Source organism: Perca fluviatilis, chromosome 2, assembly GCF_010015445.1.
Source record: "Perca fluviatilis chromosome 2, GENO_Pfluv_1.0, whole genome shotgun sequence".
Lineage (NCBI taxonomy): Eukaryota > Metazoa > Chordata > Actinopteri > Perciformes > Percidae > Perca > Perca fluviatilis.
The window spans coordinates 30,337,053-30,359,600 of NC_053113.1; the positions used below are offsets into that span (position 1 = coordinate 30,337,053).

The window sequence follows — 22,548 nt, forward strand, 5'->3', positions numbered from 1 at the left end:
AAAACACTTTATATGTAAAAGGCAGTGGTGGAATGTACAGCAAAATTTACTCAAGTACTGTACTTAAGTACAAAATGAAGGTACTTTCTTGAGTATTTCCATATTATACTAGTTTATACTTCTACTCCATTACACTAAACTGTATTTAAAATAGTTAAAACTAACAAACTGGAACAGGAAAAGCTACGTACATAGTATGAATGAGTAATCCAATTATATATGTAAGGGACCATGTAGAGCGAGTGGGTCATTATTGCAAATTAAACCACAACAGTGTGATGCAGGTCTTGAATCACCCTGAAGGGGCTTAATTCACAATAATGACCCGCTCACTCTACATTATCCTGCTTATTACACGGCTAGAAATCAATAATCTGACACAAAATATTGATTTCAAAATTATTTTGGTGATTTCAAAATCTATGATCAGAACGGCATCTATTTGAAACGGCCTGATATTTATAGCAGCGGTCTGCTAATCAGAAACAGAATGTCGTAATTGACTAATCAGAATCGAGTATTCAACAAAGCCGTGTAATAATATATAATAGTATATCACTCAAAAGGGGGCAATTTTCTGCAGTATGGCTAGTTATGGGTACTTTTGATAGTTTAAGGTCAAGCTAAAAGCTATGCAGCGCTGATAAAATGGAATTATAAAGGTAAAGGGCGTACCACTGTGGTAACCGTTTCTATCACAATAACATTGTTATTGTTAAACTCAAAATTATACTTAAAAATCAGTGTCAGTGTTACACAAAACATGGATTAGAATAGAATAACTACAGGGAAAGAGTTGAATAGCTCTTGACAATAGAGTGCAGCTCTCAGCACAAAACTGTGTCATACCCCTGAAATAATAGTAGTCCACGTCTTGAACTAACAACAAGTCCATCTAGAGCAGTTGTGAGAAGACGGTTGCCAAGAATGATGTAATATTGCATTTTCAGAGCAGATGAAGATGGACACCCAACTGGCATATCAAACGCCCAGTGCAAATGTTTCTATGAGGCTGTCAAGTTATGTGTGATAACAGACTGCATATTTTTTCCCCCAGGCATTGCAGCAGTTCTGATTTATTAGGAGTTCAACACTAAACACAATTCAGACTACAGCATTGGTGACAGTGCTGGCCACAGCTAGATGGAAATTACTGCTAAAAGAAGTGTTATACATGGGAAAGTACAAACACTAATTCAACATGATGACAGAAGATCCTATAATCCTCCTATCTGTGACTAATCCAAATGTCATCCACATTATTGCCCCACCTATTCACATGTGCATTAAGAATAGATAAATAAAGATGAAATTTGAGCCAATGTGGGGAAACTGTGAATCTTTAGGACTGTTATTAACTCCTTGCAGGGTTTTTCATGCATAGAGGAATTGTTGGTGCCAAAAATGATAAGAATTGAGAAAAAAAAAAAATAGCAACTCAAATCCTTTCTAAATGTGATTAAGAGCAATTCACTTTTACTGCTTGATAATTCACAATCATCAAGTGTAACATGAACTTGAATATAAGAGCCAATCTCAGCTTTATCTCCAGTCTGTACATGACTCCCAGTGTTTTTTATAAATACTAATATTTTTTTGAACCACTTTTGTTAATTGGGGTTTAATTTGCTCAAGCATAATATACATTTTTGTTTATTAAATTGTCAGGAATAAAAGGAAAATGCAAAGATTTCTGTCAAATAAGGTAACGCAGAGTATTTGCGTTTACTGTACGCAGACCATTCATGCTTACTGCCGTGCGTAGTCACCCCCACCAAAGGCCCATTCTGAGCGAGGAAAACCCCTGCCTTGGGGTATTTTATGACTATACTGTATGTATCATTTAACAACTCATAGTCTTTAATATTGATACGGTGGTATTATCACAGTCAGTGTTTCAAAGCAGTCAGCCCCGCAACTCAATGCCACCAGAGATTTTTTAACAGCAAGGAGTCCAGGTCTTCCTACCACTACAACGGAATGATGTCTCATTAGAAAGATGGGCTGTACTGTACCAGAGGACATTATAGAGACTAGGATGGTAATGGGATGTCTCCTAATAGTCATGCTGATCAAATTCACGCAGATAAAAAGGCAGCCTCTCTCTGGACCAAATCCAATTACAGCTGGAGCATACCGTAACACACAATTGAAAACTGAATGATTAATGAACTGAAAGAAAGCTGACATGCAGTTTTTAAAATCTGCGGCAGTATTCTACACAGTAGATAATATAGATGATATCAATATTGGTGTATTTACTTTCATAATCTGAATAGTCTTCTACAAAATGTAAAACAAATCTATCAAATTTAGTAAACGCGCAAATGCATGGCAGTAAAAACATCACAGATAATTCTTTCTGCTTGATCTAGTTTATGGATTTGTATAATTGTCTCTTGACATCAGTCATCAAAAAAACACTGTGTCAGAGTTCAGAGAAGCCAATTAGCATCCAACTGGGATCTGTTTGCATGCATTCGGGCTGAAGCCAAATCCACTCAGTCATGTTTGAATTATGGAAAACATGTTTTTCTTCAATGTTCAGAAAAGAAAATATGTGTCTTGACTTTTACTTTTGTTTATCTGTATTAAGTTTCTACACAAATCTCAAAACAGTGGCTAGCAAGCATCCACGGCCCAAACTGCTCCAACCTAATGAGGGAGAATGGAGGAAATAAAATGTCCAGCGGTGCTTAGATTGGAGTGGGGACTGCAATGGAGAGTTATGACACTGTTGAGGTGTTTCATCATTTTCACTAACAAGTTGGATTTCATTCCCCCTCAATCTTTTACAAAAACAACATAGCTGCTAATGAGCATCATTGTTCCTAGCGGTGTTTTTCTGATCGCACTGTGAGCACGCTGCCTAACCCGTGGCTGCAGGCCAGTTGGGTGCATAAACTCACCTCCTTCTCTCCACAGATATTGCTGATGATGGAGTTGGAGGCCGGACTGGCAGAAGGACCGAGGACTGCCACCACCCCTTTCGACATGATCTGGCACACTGAGAGAAAACAAAGAAAATAAGGATTGAGAAGGGAACAGAGACAGTGAGAAAGTCAGTCAGTGCTATCCAGGAAAGCACAGAACAGGCTTTCGTGAGGAATCCGAGTCATTTCAAAAAGGCCCTCCTCAGCCAGATGTTAATGGATGCACATGCTGACTATTTTAAACTCTAAACAGATAGCGGCCTGAGCCAGCGCTTCTACTGTCACAAGGGAACCTGAACCCACATATGTTAATGAAACCCACGCAAGGCAAAATGCATTTGTCCATGTTTAATATGCCAAACGTGATGCACATACAGAATAATCCTATGGACCCTGGCCATGAGAGTTTAATAGCTTTTGGGAGGAACTGATATTCATATAACAGACTTTCACATATGGAGACAATGGCAGATAAACAGAGTGACAGACAGTGAGAAATGCAGAGACAGAAATGGTGACAGGAAACAATATCAGGAGGCTTAAACATAAAATCTGGTGTTTGAATATAAGGGGCTCTATTTTAACGATCTAAGCGCATGGCGTGAAGTGCCTGGCACAGTTACGTTTAGAGCGTGTACGAATCCACTTTTGCTAGTTTGACGGCAGAAAAAAAATTTTGTGCGCCAGGCGCATGGTTCAGGGTTGTACTTAGTGTCTTAATTAATCGTAGGTGTGTTTTGGGGGTAAAATGCAACAAACCAATCAGTGTCATCTCCCATTCCCTTTAAAAGCCAGGCACGTTTGTACCTTGGCGGTGTGTTCCAAGCATAGTGTGCGCACACATTTTACTAATGTGCTGTTACAATAACAATGAAATGCTGTGTTATTGACTTTAGACCAGGTTTTTGGTGGTCAATGGCGCAATCACTTTCCACTGCCTCAAAATAGCAATACACCAAGAACGCACCTGAACACACCTCCGTGTAACACCAGCACACCCATGGGCGCACAGATGGCTGCAGGTGTATTTGCTATTTAAACTACAACTGTCAGTCTTAAACTAGCAAAGACACTTGCGTCGGATTTTGCACTGCGCAGGGTGCAAGATAGGGCCCTTACACATGAATGCTATAATCTCCCCAAAAGTGACACACACATCTCATCTTGTTTTTCACATTCTACATTTACAAGGGCTGATTTAAAGGCTTTACCTTTGGGGACAAAAACATATCATTAGACGGAAACATTTCAGTGAATGGGAGTTTTACAGAGGCCATATGCTTTAATCTACCCCACCCCTGGCTTCTAATTAAAGTGCTTCAGTCAATGATGTGAGGTAGACACAAGTACAGACACTATGTACTGTTCATATGCGAGCATGTGTGCACAAAGTAAGTGTGTGCGATGATAATTTGACATCGGTTATTGGGGCAAATTAATGCAGAGCATTAACCAGCTACGTGTGTGCAAAAGGCAGAAAGGGGGGACCGTTTTCGAGCCTGTGTGGTGAATCCAGAGGCAGTGAATCGAATGATTAATAAGTAATCCCTTAGTCACCCATGGTGCCTGTAAGACATGAACACACTGACACCTTGCACAAACACCCACATACACATGTATGCACACATTTACAGTGCGTGCACACACACACACACACACACACACACACACACACACACACACACACACACACACACACACACACACACACACACACACACACACACCTGTTTGCATGGCTTCACCAAATTATAAAGCTGAACAATTTGACTGCCAGCCAACATGCTCCTGGCCTCTGTGACACTTTGATGTGCTTCTTCTCTGCACAGCCAGCATTGTGTGTGTATGTGTGGGAGGACAGAGAATGTGCATGAAAAGTCTTTGTCAAAACTCTTGCTCCTCACCTAAGTTTATTCATCACTGGACATTGATGGCAGTGTCAAGGTGTCCATTAATGCTGATAATTTTCAGAATAGTACTGTGCCTCTCACTGTGGACAAATTATGGTCTGAAGGTAGGTCGTTAAGCAAGTAAGTCCATTTTCTCCACTTGACATTGATTTTCACTGATCAATACAAACTATTGGATCCTTGGAATGATTAGAGGGCTGTAATGAGTTTGACTTGTGAAATGCTTGACAGGTGTTGCTGGTTACAAGAAGACGGACGATTGGACGGACGTACAATTTAAAAAAAAGCATGAGATATAGCAAAACGAGAAAATTCAAAAGACGGCCACAGAACATGCATGTGTACGCTCAAACACACACAAAATGCAGCTACCACAACTAAATTTATCCAGGTAATGAAGGTCTTGGTGTTTGCAAGTTTCCTGTCAGATCTTAATGGTTTAAGATTTCTTGGGATTAAAACCGTCTCAGTTGGCCATGGCAGCACTAAAACAAACATTTACGTGTGTAATAAGGCTTTATACGCAATATATAACGGTCTGTGAAAGAAGTCCGGTCACGTTGAGTTTACTGACAGTTAGTCCCGCATTGCAAGACCTTCCTCCACAGCGCTGCAGAGGAAGGTCTGGCTAGTCCACACAGTACTCCAGGATGGGAGAAAAATGTGCTGTTGTTTATTGGCATTTCTTTAAACCAATCACAATCGTCTTAAGCGGTGCTAAGCGCTGGATGCAATAACGATGCCTCTAGAAAAATAGCCTCAGGAAGGAACTTGTTTTAGTCTTAAAACAGAAAACTCATATTGGACAGATAGCCTAGCTAGCTGTTTCAATTTACCCTGTAGAGATCTGAGGAGCAGTTAACTATAGTCCTCATTAATCGACCAGAGTTTAGAATGTCAACACAAAGAAATATGGAAGGTGAAGGACATCCGGCCGAAATGAGGGACATCCGGCGGATCATCTAGCGGCACCGGAGCAATCCCCTAAATGAATCGTCGGCGATATAGACTACGTGCCTGTAAAAGAGGCAAGCAGTCAAGGGAGTCATCCATTTAGGAGCTGTTTACTACACAGGCAGGAGTGGGTGCTTGAAAGGTGGGGGTGGGACTTTTTCTGGGCAGGTAGTGGCCCCTCTGTGATATTTCCATCTAACTGTGGCCACTGATCCGTCCCTAATCCAATTCATTCCTCTAATTACACACACACACACACACACACACACACACACACACACACACACACACGACACAAAACCAGTAGTAAACCAGGCAGAGAAAGTAATACAGTTTCTTGTTGTGGTAAGTGAAGCAGTGTTTCCATGGATTAAGCAGCACCACTGAAGCTCTAGGTTTGTGAACGTGGGAATGTGTTGTATTGAAAATCAATCCTCACACTTCTTGTCATAGCTGTTTATATTGGTTGTTTTCTGCAGACCCATACTGTGCTGTATTGATTTGTTATAGTTTTCATTAAAAATTTAAAAGATCTAACCAGTAAACACTGATGTGTGAGGCAACAAGTCACTAACCAGTACACTGATGTTCTGAGGAGCTGTGAAGTGGAGGCATTGATACAATTGATAACAAGGTACATTTGCCACATCTGTGTGACAAATTACTGGAATTTTAAAAGGTCCATAAGCCTTTCTGTTGAAGGCCATCTCTGTTTTGACAAACATTAAGACAATATTACATTAATTTTTTACAGAAAATGTTTTGATCTGCCCTGCCACAGCAGTGTGAAAGTTGCCAATGTATAACAGAACAAAATACAAACACACCATTTGATTTCTGCAGCTATCAAAATAGGACAGCTCATTTTGCGTTCCTGTACCATGGCAGTCTGTCACTTATTTTCAATCATTTGTTTGCCTCTGTTTGACCAAAATATTGTTAAACCAGACAGACAGAAATAACTGTGTACTTGGGGGAAGAGTGTGAGAGACTGAAAATAAGAGTGAAAATAAGACAGTAAGATGAATTTAAATGACAGGCTTGCTGATTTTGAAATGAGAGACCCTTTCTCAGTCTTAACGAATGTTAGAGAAAAACTCAGGAGCAGCTTGACTTCTGGATACATGAAGGTTCAGGAGACTTTGATGACTTAAACAGAAGCATTTAATGGAATCTCGATCAAGGAGAAATTAGATAAACAGTACAGTTTAACCACGATGTGTTATTGTGTAGCTCATGCTGGAGGAGTTAAATTTAGCTTAACCTTCGATGTAAACAAAGATATTGCGGGCGGCGTAAAACATATGCTTACCTAAAACCTATTAGAGTCTATCTCTCTCTGGGAAGTATGCTAAAGTGTGTGTGTGTGTGTGAGTATGGGTTAACTTTCTGCATGACCTTGGTGAGATAGGAGCGCTTGAGGCAGCACTGTCTTATCTTACAGCTGTTATGTCCCTCGTCATCTATGGAGACAGAGAGTTGAACTACTACTCTGCCTGAGACAGGTTATGACATACGGCTGTAATGTTGGACACTGACCTGGTTGAACGAGACCTGGCGTACCACTGTCTCAACATACAACTTACATAGCATGAGTTCGTAAGCTGGAAATTCTACCACAATGTACACATATATTGACCAACAGACCCACATCAACAATCACACACATCAACACTTTCTTTTCCACACCAATTCATAGGCATTTCTTCCCCGTGTTACTTACTTGTTTCCCCCATCTCATATTCACTGTCTCTCAGCAGTTCAAAGATGTCCACCTCCAGCTTGCCAGTGGTGGAGCGGTTACTGCTCCTGTTGATGCTGTCTTTGGCCAGTGTGATGGCCAAACGCTCTCCTCTGCTGCACTCCATAGGGTCATCAAGGATGGCAGCTGAGAAGAAGGGAATCAAAAGGAGTGATGGGTTGTGAGGGTGAGTAAAATCATCAACAAATAAATCATCCACACTGGTAGCTGCTGTTTTTTTCCCTCCACATTCATTAGAACTAGGGAGGCCCATGTGGCCAACGATCATTCAATCTGAAAAAACTGTGAGGACAGGTCATGTATTTTAAAGGCTTTTTTTTCTACAATAAAAGTTCAATCCACTGAAAGCTGTTTCCAAGGTGTATGGATTTATTAGCCCTAATACTTAGGTGACATTTTGTGCACACTGCTCTCCAATAATCTGGAGTGCCTATTATGGCAGGTACTGTTATTAATAAATCCATACACTTTAGGAACAGCTTTTAGTGTTTGAAATCTACTTTTGTTCTAAAAGGCTGAGTGTTATTTAACATAAATATCTGATCTGTATAGTGAAAGCTTGAAAGCTTTAAAATCTTACAAAAATATACATTCATAACATACTGCAGCAAAAGCAATCAAAAGCATCTGTCGGTTGTTAAGCTTTCATAGAGGCAGTGTAAAGACTTGAAACTCCAGTCACTGCAGCAGCTTTACAGAGATGCTACACCATGTAAGTAATGTAGCCTATAACATTTTGCCACAAAAGCAATGAAGAATGATGAGACAACATGTTATACTGAGAAATGATTCATACACATTCTGTATGCATTAATGGATTTGTTGTATTGTTGTATAATTATCAGAAAGATTGATGCTTGTCTTGCATTTGGCTTAGCTAAGCCAATTATAAAAAGGGACTAGGTGTAGATAATATACCCTTTTTATTTATTTTTTATGCAGCAAAATAATGTTATTCCATCACAATAAGACTCTAGATATTAAAATGGATTTGAATCGTTCCATACTACATGATAACTATGGAGGGGTATATTTGTATGCATTCTCTGAATAGTAATAATAAAATAAATTCAGACAGAGGAGGAGAGGTGGGTTTTTTTGAATCCTAAATGTATCCTGTGACATTTAACAGCACAGATGTCAAATGTTCATCATTTTTCGGTTATCAACACAGGAAAGAAACTGAATGACATACAGTAAATGCTTTTATATGTTGTCAATAAATGGCCTACCTTATACATTTATATGGTCTAACTTATATGGCTCATATAGTCTAACCATACATTTTTCCATGAAGATGTGATGCTTGACAAAAAAATTATATGCATTAATACTCATCTTATTATTAGTTATTAGTAAAAGTACTATTTCCAAGATCACTGAAATGTAATCATTTAAACATTTGACATGAACTACTTAATTATGTTTCAGCCCGGCTACATGAACAACTACCATTTATACAAACTACAACATACCTCAAAAGGTTTATGCTCAAGAGTAAAAAAGGAAAACACAATTAAATGAACAGCAGATGTTTGAAAGCAGGCTTTGTAATTAACTCTCTGGGGCCTTTCCAATCTTTCAGTCATCTGTTTCCTTGTGTAATAATGCTTGTATAACCTCAACCCTGTAATGCACAAAATATATACATCATTATTTTTTTCAGGAAAACTTGCTTGCTGCAACTATGTATGCTGCAGGGATGTCATATGAACATTGTTATATGACTATAAAGACAAAAGAAAAAACTAGACAGAAATTGAATGTCAATGAAATGTATTAACATTATCACACAGAGAACAATATTGAACAAGACGTTTGGCTTATAAAAATTGTTGTCCCAAATCTTGGCAATCAGGGGAAACAAAAATAAACACTGTAACTAACACAAATAAAAAACTATTTAGATTTTTTCCCCCCTGAAAAGTCCATACACTTTTATCAATATCCTGTCTACTATGAGACATCAGGAGGCCAAATCACATTCATTTACACACCCAGGGCTGCCTGAATGACTTGCAGCTCTGCCTACAAACACACACGCTACATACAAGGCCCCCTTTTTGTATCAGGTAAGGGTTATTATATATATTGGCTGAGCGAGCTGCCTTTCTCCTGACATGACTTCATGTCCATTTCCCTGTCACATAAGTCACATAAAATCTATCCATGTTTAATGCGCCCTGGGTGCACGCCTTATAATATTAACCAAATGTGAAAATGAGAATCTATGCATTATTTATTACATTCACGCTGTTATATCATTATTTTGGCTCATTCGTTCCATATTTAGTATATGTAGCAGCAAAGTAACACATTTTGGGTGCTACAGAATACTTATTCTAAATACTAATTACTGCCCAGTGCATTTGTAGCCCTCTTTGGAAAGGCCCAGCTGTTAGCCTTCATGCTAAAGAATCTGAATGACGGTGGCTGGAAGTGATGCAGAGATATCAAACATTATGTAACTTGATTTATGGATCCATAATTATGGATTTGTTGTACAAAGAGACTGTAGTTCCAGGCTGGATTATAGTGCTTCTGGAAAGCCTACGATCGCATGAAAGACCTCACTTAAATTGACCATCTCTCTGCTTCTAAACAAAAAAGTAAGTCTCTACACTGCATTGGTCTGGAGATATTGAATATTACATTAAACGTGTAGTTTGCTGTCATATACGACATCATCGGCCTCAGGAGGTTAACGTAATTAAACTGGGTTAGCGCAAAGGTCCTCAACTTAAATAAACTTTAATAAACTGTGTTTGGTAGATTATTTCTCTGAGGTAACAATGATTTTTGGCAATAAATCTTATACTGTTGGAAAGCCGGTTTAGTTCCCTTTCAAATGGTGCCCCATTTGTAAGGAACATGCATTTGTGGGATGAGCAGCAGCGCTGAGTATGTGGGTTGCGCCCATTTAAGACTTGCCAAATAGTAACGTACTCACAAAAGTGTGAAATTAATAAGACACAATAAATACAATTAAGTACAATTTGGTTGAAAGGTAAAAGTACTGCAGACTATTCATTAAAGAGAAAATCAGGTTGAGCATTCGTGACTTCAAGCTTAAATCATTTCAGACATGCAGAGCTGCATACAGAGCTGGATCGTGTTTGAAGTGACCTTTTCCCTGCTGATCACACAGTTGGATAAACAACAACTAGCTCTAGCTTGCAAAGATGAGACATATCCACTCATCTGCTATCATCACGGGGAGTCACAGTAGGCCAATATCTACAACCAATTAAAATGCTTTGCAAAGAAGCAGAGTGTATCAGTGACAGTTCATCCAAGGTTGTACTTGTGTCTGTCTGATGGAAAATCTGTGGACAAAGGGCATTCATTTCTTTATGCACTTAACGGACACCCTCCTGATCACGTACAGGCTTTACAAGTTTAAGAGTTTTAAATTCAAATATAAAATCCAGCTTCATAAATATTCATCGTTGGACTTCTCTCTGAGGATCAACACTTCAAATCCAGAGGAATACCCTGTGATGGTGATTAATGTCTACACAAAAGCAAGTTTAAAATGTATGGTTACGTCTTGATTTCTTGTCAAGATCATGACTAAATATATTAGACCTCTCTGATGTGCAATTTGTCCATTGCCATGTCTTACACCCAAACATAGCAGTGTTACATCCATGGACTAAAGCTGCTATAAACAATATCTTTATATTAACAATGGATCAAATGACTACATGTATTGGTGGAAAATGGGTCGCTCAAAGTGACAAACCCCACAGAAAATGATTGTGGTCGCCCTCACCTCGATGGTGCGCTTCAGTGTCTTTTAGCTTATTTGGTTCTATGCTTTACTGTTTTGGTTCACTGGCACTGCGCTTATCAGCATTATTTTCAGATGCAGGCAGCACCACCAAACGCTACCTACATGATAAAATCAATGTTGTGTTTACAGCTTGTTTCCACTGCCCCAAGTGGTCCAAAATACCAGTAATTGCCATTAAACAAAAACAAACCTTTCAAAATGATTACAAATTATTTCACTTTAATGTTTTTTAACGTGTATGTGGGAGGCCAAACTATGAGGCTCGATAGCTATGTTGTATAGCCATATTGTGGAGCAGACTTTAACAACCAATGTTCTGTTGGACAAAATTAAAAAAGGTACACTACTTAAGCTTCAGTTGAAGAAGCTAGAAGGTAATATGCAGAGTTGGCTCTTTATTGAGGAGGTTTGTGTCTTAGCAAGATATATAGAAAATGCAACTAAGGCAACTAAGACAAAGAACACTGTATCCAGCATAAGACAATTTTTTTGTTTTGGAAAAGAATATTTTCTTATTGCTGTCCAGTGTCTTGTAAGCCCATATGGGCTGGGTACCATATGGTGCAGGACACAGAAATAAACAAATCAATCAATTAGCCACAACCTAGAGTATCTGTTATGACAAACTATTGCTGGGCGGTATACCGGTTTATACCGGTATTAATTTCCCGTATGATATGAATATTTCGTATACCGTAATACCGGTGCATTGCCGCAGAGAGCGCACCGGCTGAAGTAATCTGCGAGTGAATTGAGAACGGGAGCCCTGTTAACTGCGTACCCTTCTCACTCATGGTAGTTACTTTATAACACAACAATTAATAACCCACAACTAACTCTCTTTAACAGGATAAAACACCATAGCACATAACAATTTGTAACTTAAACAATTTTACAAATTTACACAGCCGGACGACATGTTATGTAACATTATAGCTGCTAGCTAGCCAGGTAGCATAACAGTCTGTTAAACTGGGAGAAGCTCCGGTCGCTACTGCACATTCAAGAACAGAGAAGAAAGTTAGAGGATGAAGAAAGACCGGAGATACACCAGAACGTGTGATCAAGAGAGGAGCTGTCTGTTGTTCCGAAGTTTTTTCTTTCTAAAAAATCAGACATAATTTAGCCACTGTTGTTGCCCGTCACTCTAACATTACTTGGTTGCGCTAATGTTACTCGGCCGTGCTAACGTTACTCGGCCGTGCTAACTTTAAGGACATGTCACTTGAAGCATGCAGCGGAGCAACATTATGAATGCAATAACAATCCACCTACAGTCCCGCTACAGACTGTCGTGAAAAACGGGTTCAGAGCAATGAATAAAACACTGGATTTAAGATGTCTTGCCTCGCTGAAATATTCTAATGGAGCTCAGCGTAAATTCTTGCAGGAAGACTTCTAAATTTAATCACATTCTCTCTCTTCTAAAACTGAACAGCTGTTAGAGGCACTCACTTTTATCTAACCAATCAGAAGCGGCCTTGACTTTCACAGCACGACACCCCTGTTTTAAACCTGGCCCTAACCCCCTAATTATATATAATTTAATAATGATGGAGTCTAATCTCCAAAGACTGTAAATGTCATATAATGCATTCGTACAATAAATCTTTGCATATCTGCAACAAAGTCTCTCCTGATTGAAATAAAGGTTTTGTGTCTGCTGTTATAAATTTTCCACCTCGGTCCGCCTTTTGTTCTTAAAATGTATTTTGTAATTGCTGTGTTGACATGTCATGTTTCTTCTGTGGGTCCCTATGTTTTTATCTTTTGTTTCTCTCATTCATTACATTTAAAACCAATCAATGAGTAGCACAGAGGTACGCTAAGGCGTAGTGGGTTGTGGACTGTGGACGACAGGCTGAGTGAAAAGTAGGTATGAAATGAGAATTCCTCTGAGGTAACAGCACATAGCACAGGGAAATGCTCTTATCGGGCTTTTAAGCATCTCCCACAGATGTTATCCTTATGTAAACATGTAAACCCCTGGCTGATTTTAATCATAACACAATTTAACATTAAAGAAAAACAGCATTATGCACAATCTCGGCCTACGTTTTCATTCACGAAAAACAGTCCTGTATAAAATATTGAGAGCCCTTATTGTTTTGAGCAATTGGAGCAAGCATTTCTTTCGCCTTTGTTAGAAACACAACTGTGCACCTGTTCTTGTAGATGCACATACACACTCATACTGTACACATACAAACACTGCAATTGACATGTCTGTCATTTTGAGTCCTGCATTTAGAGCTGGAAATGATCCATCTGAACATGTGATTTACACCAAAGTGGCAACGTGTTTACAACTTTATAACTTCACTTACTGCAGTTGCCTATCCTTCTCATTGCTTATTCCTTCTGAGTGAACAAATCACAAGAGACAGGGAGGTTTGTGAGGTGTGAGATTTGGGAGAGAAGTGAAGAATTGCTGCTTAATGCAAGTCAGAATCAAGGCATCTGGACCTTAAGTGGTGTCAGGGGTCCTGCTCTGTGAACATTAGCGATGGAGCCCCATTGTCGTAGACAAGAGGGAGGTCCCAAAAAAACAGGCTTGCATTGCCTCGTTGTGGGAGCGATGCTTTTTGTGACAAAGATGCCAGAAGTGTCCCTGGAAAGTGGCAGCCAAGGGTAAAAAACTCATTATCATTTTGAAGGATCTGCTGGCTTCTCTATTAACTAGATGGCTGCATTTCTCATTCCATCACACCAAGTGCTAAATGCAGATCAAATGAACTAGCGCTTCACCTACTGTACAAGGTAATTAATTGTAATGTGCTCTCCAACTTTGATTGGGGGGAAAGCCATTATCTTATACGGAGAGTGGAGGAAATAGTTCAGAGTGACTTGGTCTTTGATCAAATAAACGCTTTTAAAAGGATATGGATACTGAAAAGCATTAGCATGGCGTTCATTTGAACTGGAAGTCAATATATGTGTTCTTAGTGGTTATTTTTCATCACGTGACTGCTCCTCTCGTCTCAGGTAAATCACTTCACAGTGAGGAATGAACACACTGATGCAACATATACTACTTTTCATAGAACCAAATTTGATGAATTGTATGACTGAAATAGTAAAGTAATGCTTAATTCCTCAGCATGTCTGAGGGAAACTGAGGGAATTACATTTTTGCTTTTTTATCGTACATTTCAGACAGAAACTGTGAAAGTATTACGGGGACAGACATATGGATGTTTGACCTGTTTCTATTCATACAGTACTTGTTTCAGGCTTCCACTGGTAAAATAAATCACTTATCTATCTACTGAAAGTATACACTGAGGACTTTTGCCATGAATAGACTGAGCATATGTTTTATTCAAGACATTATCCTCTTTGTTCTTCTGTTTTATAGGATATTCTTAAATTGTATCTATTTAACTTTGTAATCATATGGGCAATCAACTTTTTCTTTAAATTACATCAATTAGCCCACCCTCAGGGAAATATATCATCCTCTAAATCTGTTTCCAAAGCTCAAAATACATGTAAGCCCAGGATGCTCCAAGAGTCTTGCCAAATATTTTTAAGATCTCTTGGTGGCATTCTCACATCCCACCCTGTCAGTATCTTCTTTGATGATACATTAATCCACCTTGCAGGTTGTGAAAATATGCAAAAATGTGAACAAGCATGTGATAAGAGTAGACAGTCTGTTTAAAAGCCTCTATCCAGAGTCCCATTAAGGACTTAAATACCTTATATTATACTCATTTTCAGGTTCCTAATTGTATTTAGAGGTTTTACCAGAATAGGTTTATATGGTTTAATTTTCAAAAAACACCATATTTTTGTTGTACTGCACATTGCTGCAGCTCCTCTTTTCACTCTGTGTGTTGAGCTCTCTGTTTTAGCTACAGAGTGAGACATCTCACTTCTGTTCCATCTTTGTTGGGAGTCGCACATGCGCAGTATCTAGGTCAGCACTACTACCCAGTCAGAAGCAGAGTATGAAGGCGTGCCATGCTAGCAGCTAGGCGACCATTGTAACGTGTGTTACGAAGTGAATTAAAATGACGCGCGTTTGTCAGGAAAGTAAAGGCTGGTTGGTAAGTCCCTTTGGGGTGGACTTTGGGCTTTTTTACTTTGTAAACCTATAATGTGCACAAAAGAGATATATAACACAATAAAGTAAAGGGGAAAAGTCCCAAAGCATAATATGAGGACTTTAAATAATTACATAATTACATTATGTTTGATAATTTCATTTTGAGTGACACTGTATAATTCATGTTGAGGTATATTAGGTCTGTAATGTAACTGGGATGCAGAGATCATTGGACAAGTGGTACACAAATGAATTTGCACCTGGAATTAGTGATTTGAAGACGGATCACCTCAAGTTCTCTATTTTTTAGCAAGCTGCATATCGGGCCTTTGGATTATTCGTTGCAAATGCTCCTTTCCACATATCCTGGCATCGACTTCTACTTTAGCAACTTCATTAGAGGTCTGCTTGTTTTGTTGTAGCTGGCTGATTAGTCCACCCTATCATGTGTTCAGGAGGGATCAGATTTGTTTTTCCTGAAAACATGCCAACACACAGATACAGAGCTGTGTACTAATGCAAGTTTGTAAAGGGCTAAAAGCATCAATGAAGAAGCCACATGGGCCAGACCATGCACTTGGATGCCTTTTAAAAACACAAAATAACAACTCAGGAGCTAATCAAACTCTCATGTGGGAAATTGACTCTGCTTTAATATACCAGATTTAATTAATTGGTTCATATATCAAACATAAATCTTACGGTTAATACTTGGAAAACCTGTGTCTGATTTAAACTGAAAGTATACAGCTCAACCAAAGGCTGCAATTCAAATAGAGAGCTCAATTTATATGAGACATAGAGAACAGTAAATGTGAAGATCATGGACTCTGCAATTTGAAAAAGTAAAGGGCTGTCCTCTCTCACCACTTCCATTCGTCTGCCTTTTAGTTTAATGGGGTTGTACATGTTGCCCTCTTTTCACTGAGGGAGGCTAAAGCGACTGAGGACGGTGATTAAAATAAAAGTAGTTATTTCTCTTTCAGAGGTGACATGTGGGTATTTTCAAGGTTATGTAACTTTACATTGTCCATTTTATTTTTACCAAAAAGGTCAGTCTTCACTTTTATCAAAGAAGGATATACTGTACTGCACACGACCACAAAACACACATCCTACGCAGTTAAAAATCACAGATTTTGAAATCTACTCATCCAGATGCAAACGGCTTGTCCCTTTCATTTCAAAGACATCATCAGAAGGGCTTGTTTCCTATTGTGATTTCCTTTTTTCAATCTATGTAAATAAAGGTTGCACATCAAAAACTAATTTGGTATTTTTACCATTCTATAAACAAGATTTCTCATTTATTTGATGGTTGCTTTGACGTTAATTAGCAGAGACACTAGACAGCTATCGCAGCCTTTTTAGTGTCAGATATTTGCCTGTTTATTTTTGAGGGTGTGAATGTGTGTGCATGTACCTGTGTGTGCCTAAACGCCCATGCACTTGTGTATGTCAGCAAATGAAAATGCTGTGCGTCATGCTTGTCTAATAGCTGTTTTATTCACTTGGAGCAGCATGACTGTGAACTATACCATAGCCAATCTATCTGCCTGTCTGACTGCATGGCAAATGGAATTGCTAGTTCCACACTTTAATCTATCTCATCCGCAAGTCCTGTAGTGTGCAGTACCGAAGGAAGCGGAGGTGCGATCTTACATAATTAGAAAGCCTCGCTCACGGAAGACCTGGAGACAAGAAACTGGTTTCCCGGATGCCACATAATGTAATTATAGCCCACACACACCTATCATAATGTGTGTAAGTGGATTGACGTGTAAAGTCTCATTAATCTGAGGCTGAATGCTAACCCGACTCTACTGGCCTGTAAATTGTAATAGTAAAGTCATTATCATGTGAAGTCATTTCAGTTAACGCATATTTAGTCTGCAGTTTATACATTTTGTGTTGTCACTGGGGGTCAACAAGGAAAATAGTTAAAACCATAAAGATATAATTCAATGGGACACAGTCAACAATTATGATAATTGCTGTAGAAATAACAGTTCTTGTAAATAAAAGGAAGCCTTTAGTAGAGTCTCTCTGGGCCTGTGAACGTAAAAGCCATAGACTGCCATTGTTTTCCAACTTCCTTGTACAAAGAACCTGCGAGGGCTGATGACAAAGAGTGAAAGGCAACATGGGATAACGAGATGGTAATTAGAAAGCTGTATTCTTACAGTTCTTCTTTATGGTTTCTGACAGCATTTCCTGGCAGACCACCCTTTGCCTTATTGGCTGAGAGACAAAGGACATCTGAGAATAAAGCTTCTGCTGTTGCTCTCACAGAAGCAAGGTCATGTAATTATCACATAATCACACCATTACACCAATATGAGCAACGTGGTAATGACGGATGATAAAACATTTCAGTCAATGGATTTTTAAATACCAATGCACCAGTGTCACCCTATGAAATGGATCAATGTGGATGTAAGATGAACTGTAAAGCAAGGTTCAAATACTTCATCATGGAACATCAATATAACCTATACAATGACCAGTGGTCAGTCTATTGTATTTAAAAGAAAAGAGAAGAGAGAGCATCTACTGTAAGTCTGTGTCCCAGAATGCACTGCACTGTGATTGTGGATGAGAAAGGCAGGGTGATGACAGCTGTCTCAGATAATAATCGCTGGTTGTATGTGTAATAGCCAAGTGTTGCCATATCATGGATTTTCTTGTGTGTACTTTACATTTCGTCTTGCATGTCTTGGCTCACGCAAGGCGTGTTTTTATATCAAGTGCATCTAAATACAGTATATATTTATGATCTGGGTTATGACTGGAGGCTCATTTCACTCAGGGGAATAATGAGCAGGGTCTTATACAGCAAGTCTGTGAGACAGGACTCTTGGGAAGGTGGGTGCATTTGTTTTACCGTTTGTGTGTGTGTTTGGGTGTGTGTCTCTCTATTTAATTTCTGCTCCACTTCAGCTTATTACCTGGCACAACTGCAATGCCACGCAGCTTTAAAAACAACAGCTAGCCAAGTGCAAATACACAACTAGCTGATGCAGTACCATAGAGGCTTTAGGAGCTACAGCATCTGCTGAGGTTTATGCAGAAACACTCAGGAATGGCAGCTGTAACCTTTAACAGCCTCTTTTACTGACACTATTCAACCCAATCAAATTAAACCCAAGATCACACAAATTATAACATCGCTGTCGGGCAGAAACCTTGTATTTCCATATTTTGTCATTTTATTTTATTTTCATAAATCAATGCTATTGGTCAGCCTTTATGTCTGTGGGTTTTACAAATATTTGAATAGCGACAAGGAGATTTCATCTCCCTGTCGAAGGTAAAAACTCAATATAATGTTTTCAAATGACCTTTTTTCCATTTCCTGAAAAGCAACGCTTTTGTCGCATACAAGATTTTCACTCTGTAAAGTAAAAGTAAAAACACTTATATTAGATAAACAAGTTTCCCTGGTCTCTTATTTTTTCTTAACTGCAATGATAACAGCTGCAAAAGTAGTTTGGAGAGCAGTGTTTCTCCACCTAACTAACAAAAAGATGCAAAGATGCCATGTGTGACATGCTTGAGCTTTTATAACGGATGAAAGAAAAAAAATGAAATATTTGGCATGAAAAAATAGAGACTGCAGATGGTCGAAATGCTGCAGATGTTGACATGAAGTATTAAAGATCCAATGGAAGCACAGCACAATATTTCCCTCCTGCTATTGTTAAAACATTAGCACCAGCAGAGTTTTGCCTTTAGCTGCAGAATGACATCAGATAAATTGAAAGCACAGAAGTTGTTTACAAAAGGGTTGCACCAATGTCAGTATGATTACAGGACATCCACAAAGCATAAAATGGAGTCAGTGTGGAGAACCTGTCACTGGAGCACTCAGATTGATGAAAATGGACATGGCTCGGTGGGTAAGGGAGTGGCAGATGCCAAATGAAAAAAATTATGGTGGATAAAAAATAAAAACCAGCAATGTGAATGACTTGGCTTGGCAATACCATTTTGAGCCACAAGTTCATCCTCATGTGTGAATATTGTGCAGTCTTATTATTTATTATTTATCCACTGGCAGACTGATGCTGCTATTTGTTCGATTCCACTCCCACTGGGTTGGAAAAGTCTGAAAGCAATTTATCAGTACAAAGTAGCCTGTCTACTTCTTTTTCTCTGAATCAGCTGAGCGAATGCTCCAAATCCTGATGTCTTCATGCCAACTAATGACCATGCATTAGTAGTATTTGGCAAACATTTTCAACTTTAGAAAGAACGGGTTGTTTCTCACAGCGTTGTGATGGAGAATGAGCAACGGTTGTCATGGAAAGACAGCAGGCAATATGATTCATTGTGCCCAGGCCACACTGGCATGAGCTTGTCTCCAAAGACACAGGCACACTGGGTGTCTATTCCTCGCACCATCAATCTGAAGTTCTTGAGATGAAGCTTGCTTTGCAGCTAGGGGTACCTGCTGCCTCACAGCCATACTGTTGGCATATGCAGAAGTGTTTTAAGATTGGTAGAGTAGAGAGAATTTGTAACTTTAGACACATCCTTTTGTGTTAATTTAAAACGAAGGCCAGCACTCTCCATCTTTCATATCATTCAGCACAAATTACATTAAGCATTTGGGCATTATTAATTTAGTCAAAATGAGACTTTCTGCTGGGCCCACACAGCACTTGACATACTAGATGCCATTGGACAGTGCACTTATTATAATTCATACTAGCGGCTTACATAGCAAGGGGCTGAGTTGGTGGTTACGTACGTACCGGTGAGACAATAAAATACACGGCTGATTTAAGTAATAAATCCATGAGTGTGGCAGCTTTTCAGATGCCAGAACACTGCACTTCATAATAATACTGAAAATGTTATAACTCTGGAAAGGGCCCACAGTGGCAATCATTGTATTCTCTGCTGCAACAATATTCCAGGTAATAGAAGAATTACACCATTCCAGTTAAAAAGGTAGCTAATCTAGCATGAATCCTTGTACATATTTGTTGGGCCAATGCAGCTCCTTGCCAGAAGACATAGCATTGTGTTACAACAAAAGCCAGGCATTCCTTTGGTGGTGACCCTGTAACCCCGCTCAATGAGGGGGCTGTTTATTTTCACGCTTTGCTGATGCCAATCTTAACATGGTATTACAGTTTAGTATGCACTGTTGGTTCCCTTAAAAGTGCACTGAAATCCCGGAAAACATATTCATCTGCATGCTTTCTGACAATTAGTGTCTGTTATAATAGATGTGACACTCACAGCACAGCTTTAATTGACAAAATGACGGCCAATCCCTCACTGCGGATGACGTGGATTGTGAACATTAACAGTAACAGCTGCTGAGGGTTGGCTGAAAGTCACATCGTGATAGTAAATGTAAGAGCTTGCCATCAAGATTGGGTCAGTCCTGAAAACAATGATAAAAAAAACAAGCATACAGTAGTTAACCTTTGCTGCCTCCAGTCTGCCCACAACACCTGACTCACCCTGATAGAGCTGGTTGACAGCTCTGTCACTGGCATGATAATGAATCAGGATTAAAAGTAAAAAAAAAAAAAATGGAAAAGGTAGCAGTGAAAGAAAGCTATGAGGAAAAAGAACATCCATTCCTTCATGGAAGGATGACTTCCCCTGGGTCAAACATGACGACAGAAATAGAAACACGGATTGCGTGGTGTGTTGCCAGCTCCTGTCAAAGCTGGACATGATGAAGGAGATCATTCTTTAAAGGCTGTAAAGTCTCACGAGAGCCATGACAAAAGTCGGTAACACAGACGGACAGCACCGATGAATCCCTGGCTCCACCACTTTATGAACTCTTGTACAGTTTGGATACGTTAAATAAAGTAGTAAATGTGACAGTAAGAAAAAATGACTACATTTTTTGTTTTCTTTTCATTACATGCTATTAAAATTATAGCATTAAATTAAATTAATTATTACATTTTGATTGAACCAATAAAAATGTCTGGGGGGGGGAGGGGGGAGTAGTTTTATGAGACACAGATTAATTAGGGCCACAGAAATAAAAATGTTAACACGAAAACCTTGACAGTGCTGGTTACATTTGATAAACGGTAAGAAGCAAAGGTGTAAAAGGAAATTTATTTGTGCGTGGGGATGTTAATAAGCCTTTGAATAGTTTGTTTTTCTTCAGTTCATCAGTAACACCTTCACTGGTCCAGCTCTTATTATACAGCAGAATAGCTATGTGTCTGTGTGGTTCTCTAATGGGGGCAGAAAAAAGCTTTAACTCAATCACTTGAGAGAAAATGGCAGCACCTGGTGCACAGCCTGTGGTTCAACTTCCCAAAAATTCTCAGGACAATTTCAATAAATTATGATACAGCCTCTTTCACTGTCTCTCATACACACATGGTCATACATCCACACAGCAGTTTACTTTCTGTTCCTTTAAACCACCCCTACCTCCTCAGTCTGGGTGCCAGAGGAGGAATTAAATTCAAAGTAATAGGGCCTTCTGACTAAAATAAAACGGATGGGAGGAGGAAAGCTGGAAATTAATGCCAAAAGCGAACTTTCAATTTCAGTTTAAATGTGTGAAAATGAATGATAGTTTGGACAGAGAGTCAGAGTGACAGACACATGAATAGGAAAGAGATTTAAAGGGATAGTTACAGACTGAAAGAAATAGAAAAAAAATAAAAAGACAGAAAACAGTGATACGGACAACACACTGTTGGAGGGTGATGTCTGTGGCACAAGAATAATGTTGACGGTGATAATGATAATGAGGAAAGGGGCGGTTATTATGATGAAAACAGCGACAGTGTGGCGGTTTGCAGTTCGACTTCTGGACCTAAGGGATGGGAGACAGGCAGGCGGGCTGGCAGGCAAGCAGACAGTGAGTCCTGGGGGAATTCCAGCTCTCAGTGGGTGTCATTACCTGTCAGTCAGCATATCTCCCTCAACAGGCCTGGCCTACAGATAGAGCCACTGGCATGTAATTGTCTAGAAGGTCAAGGGAGACCAGCGGACGGTTTGATGAGAGGAAGGTTAAGAGGGAGAAAAGAGAGAACAGAGCGATGTGGATGACAGAAAGAAAGATGTTTTTTTTTTTAAAGACATCGGCTTGTGAGAAGGAAAGGAAGTAAGTGCTTGTCACCTCCTGGGAAACTCCTGATAGAGAC

The 22,548-nt window shown here is 39.2% G+C and overlaps 1 protein-coding gene across 10 annotated transcripts in view; it reads right to left on the reverse strand.

Annotated features, from left to right (window-relative positions):
• The window catches only part of grik4 (glutamate receptor, ionotropic, kainate 4), a 334,323-nt gene that overhangs the window by 118,873 nt on the left and 192,902 nt on the right, over nucleotides 1-22,548 (reverse strand). For all 10 annotated transcript variants that reach the window (XM_039786171.1, XM_039786191.1, XM_039786208.1 and 7 more), the window contains 2 exons: nucleotides 7,521-7,685; nucleotides 2,910-3,007 (listed from right to left, as the gene is read on the reverse strand). In XM_039786171.1, coding sequence (XP_039642105.1) covers nucleotides 2,910-3,007; nucleotides 7,521-7,685 — 263 coding nt within the window. The remainder of the gene's footprint in view (nucleotides 1-2,909; nucleotides 3,008-7,520; nucleotides 7,686-22,548) is intronic.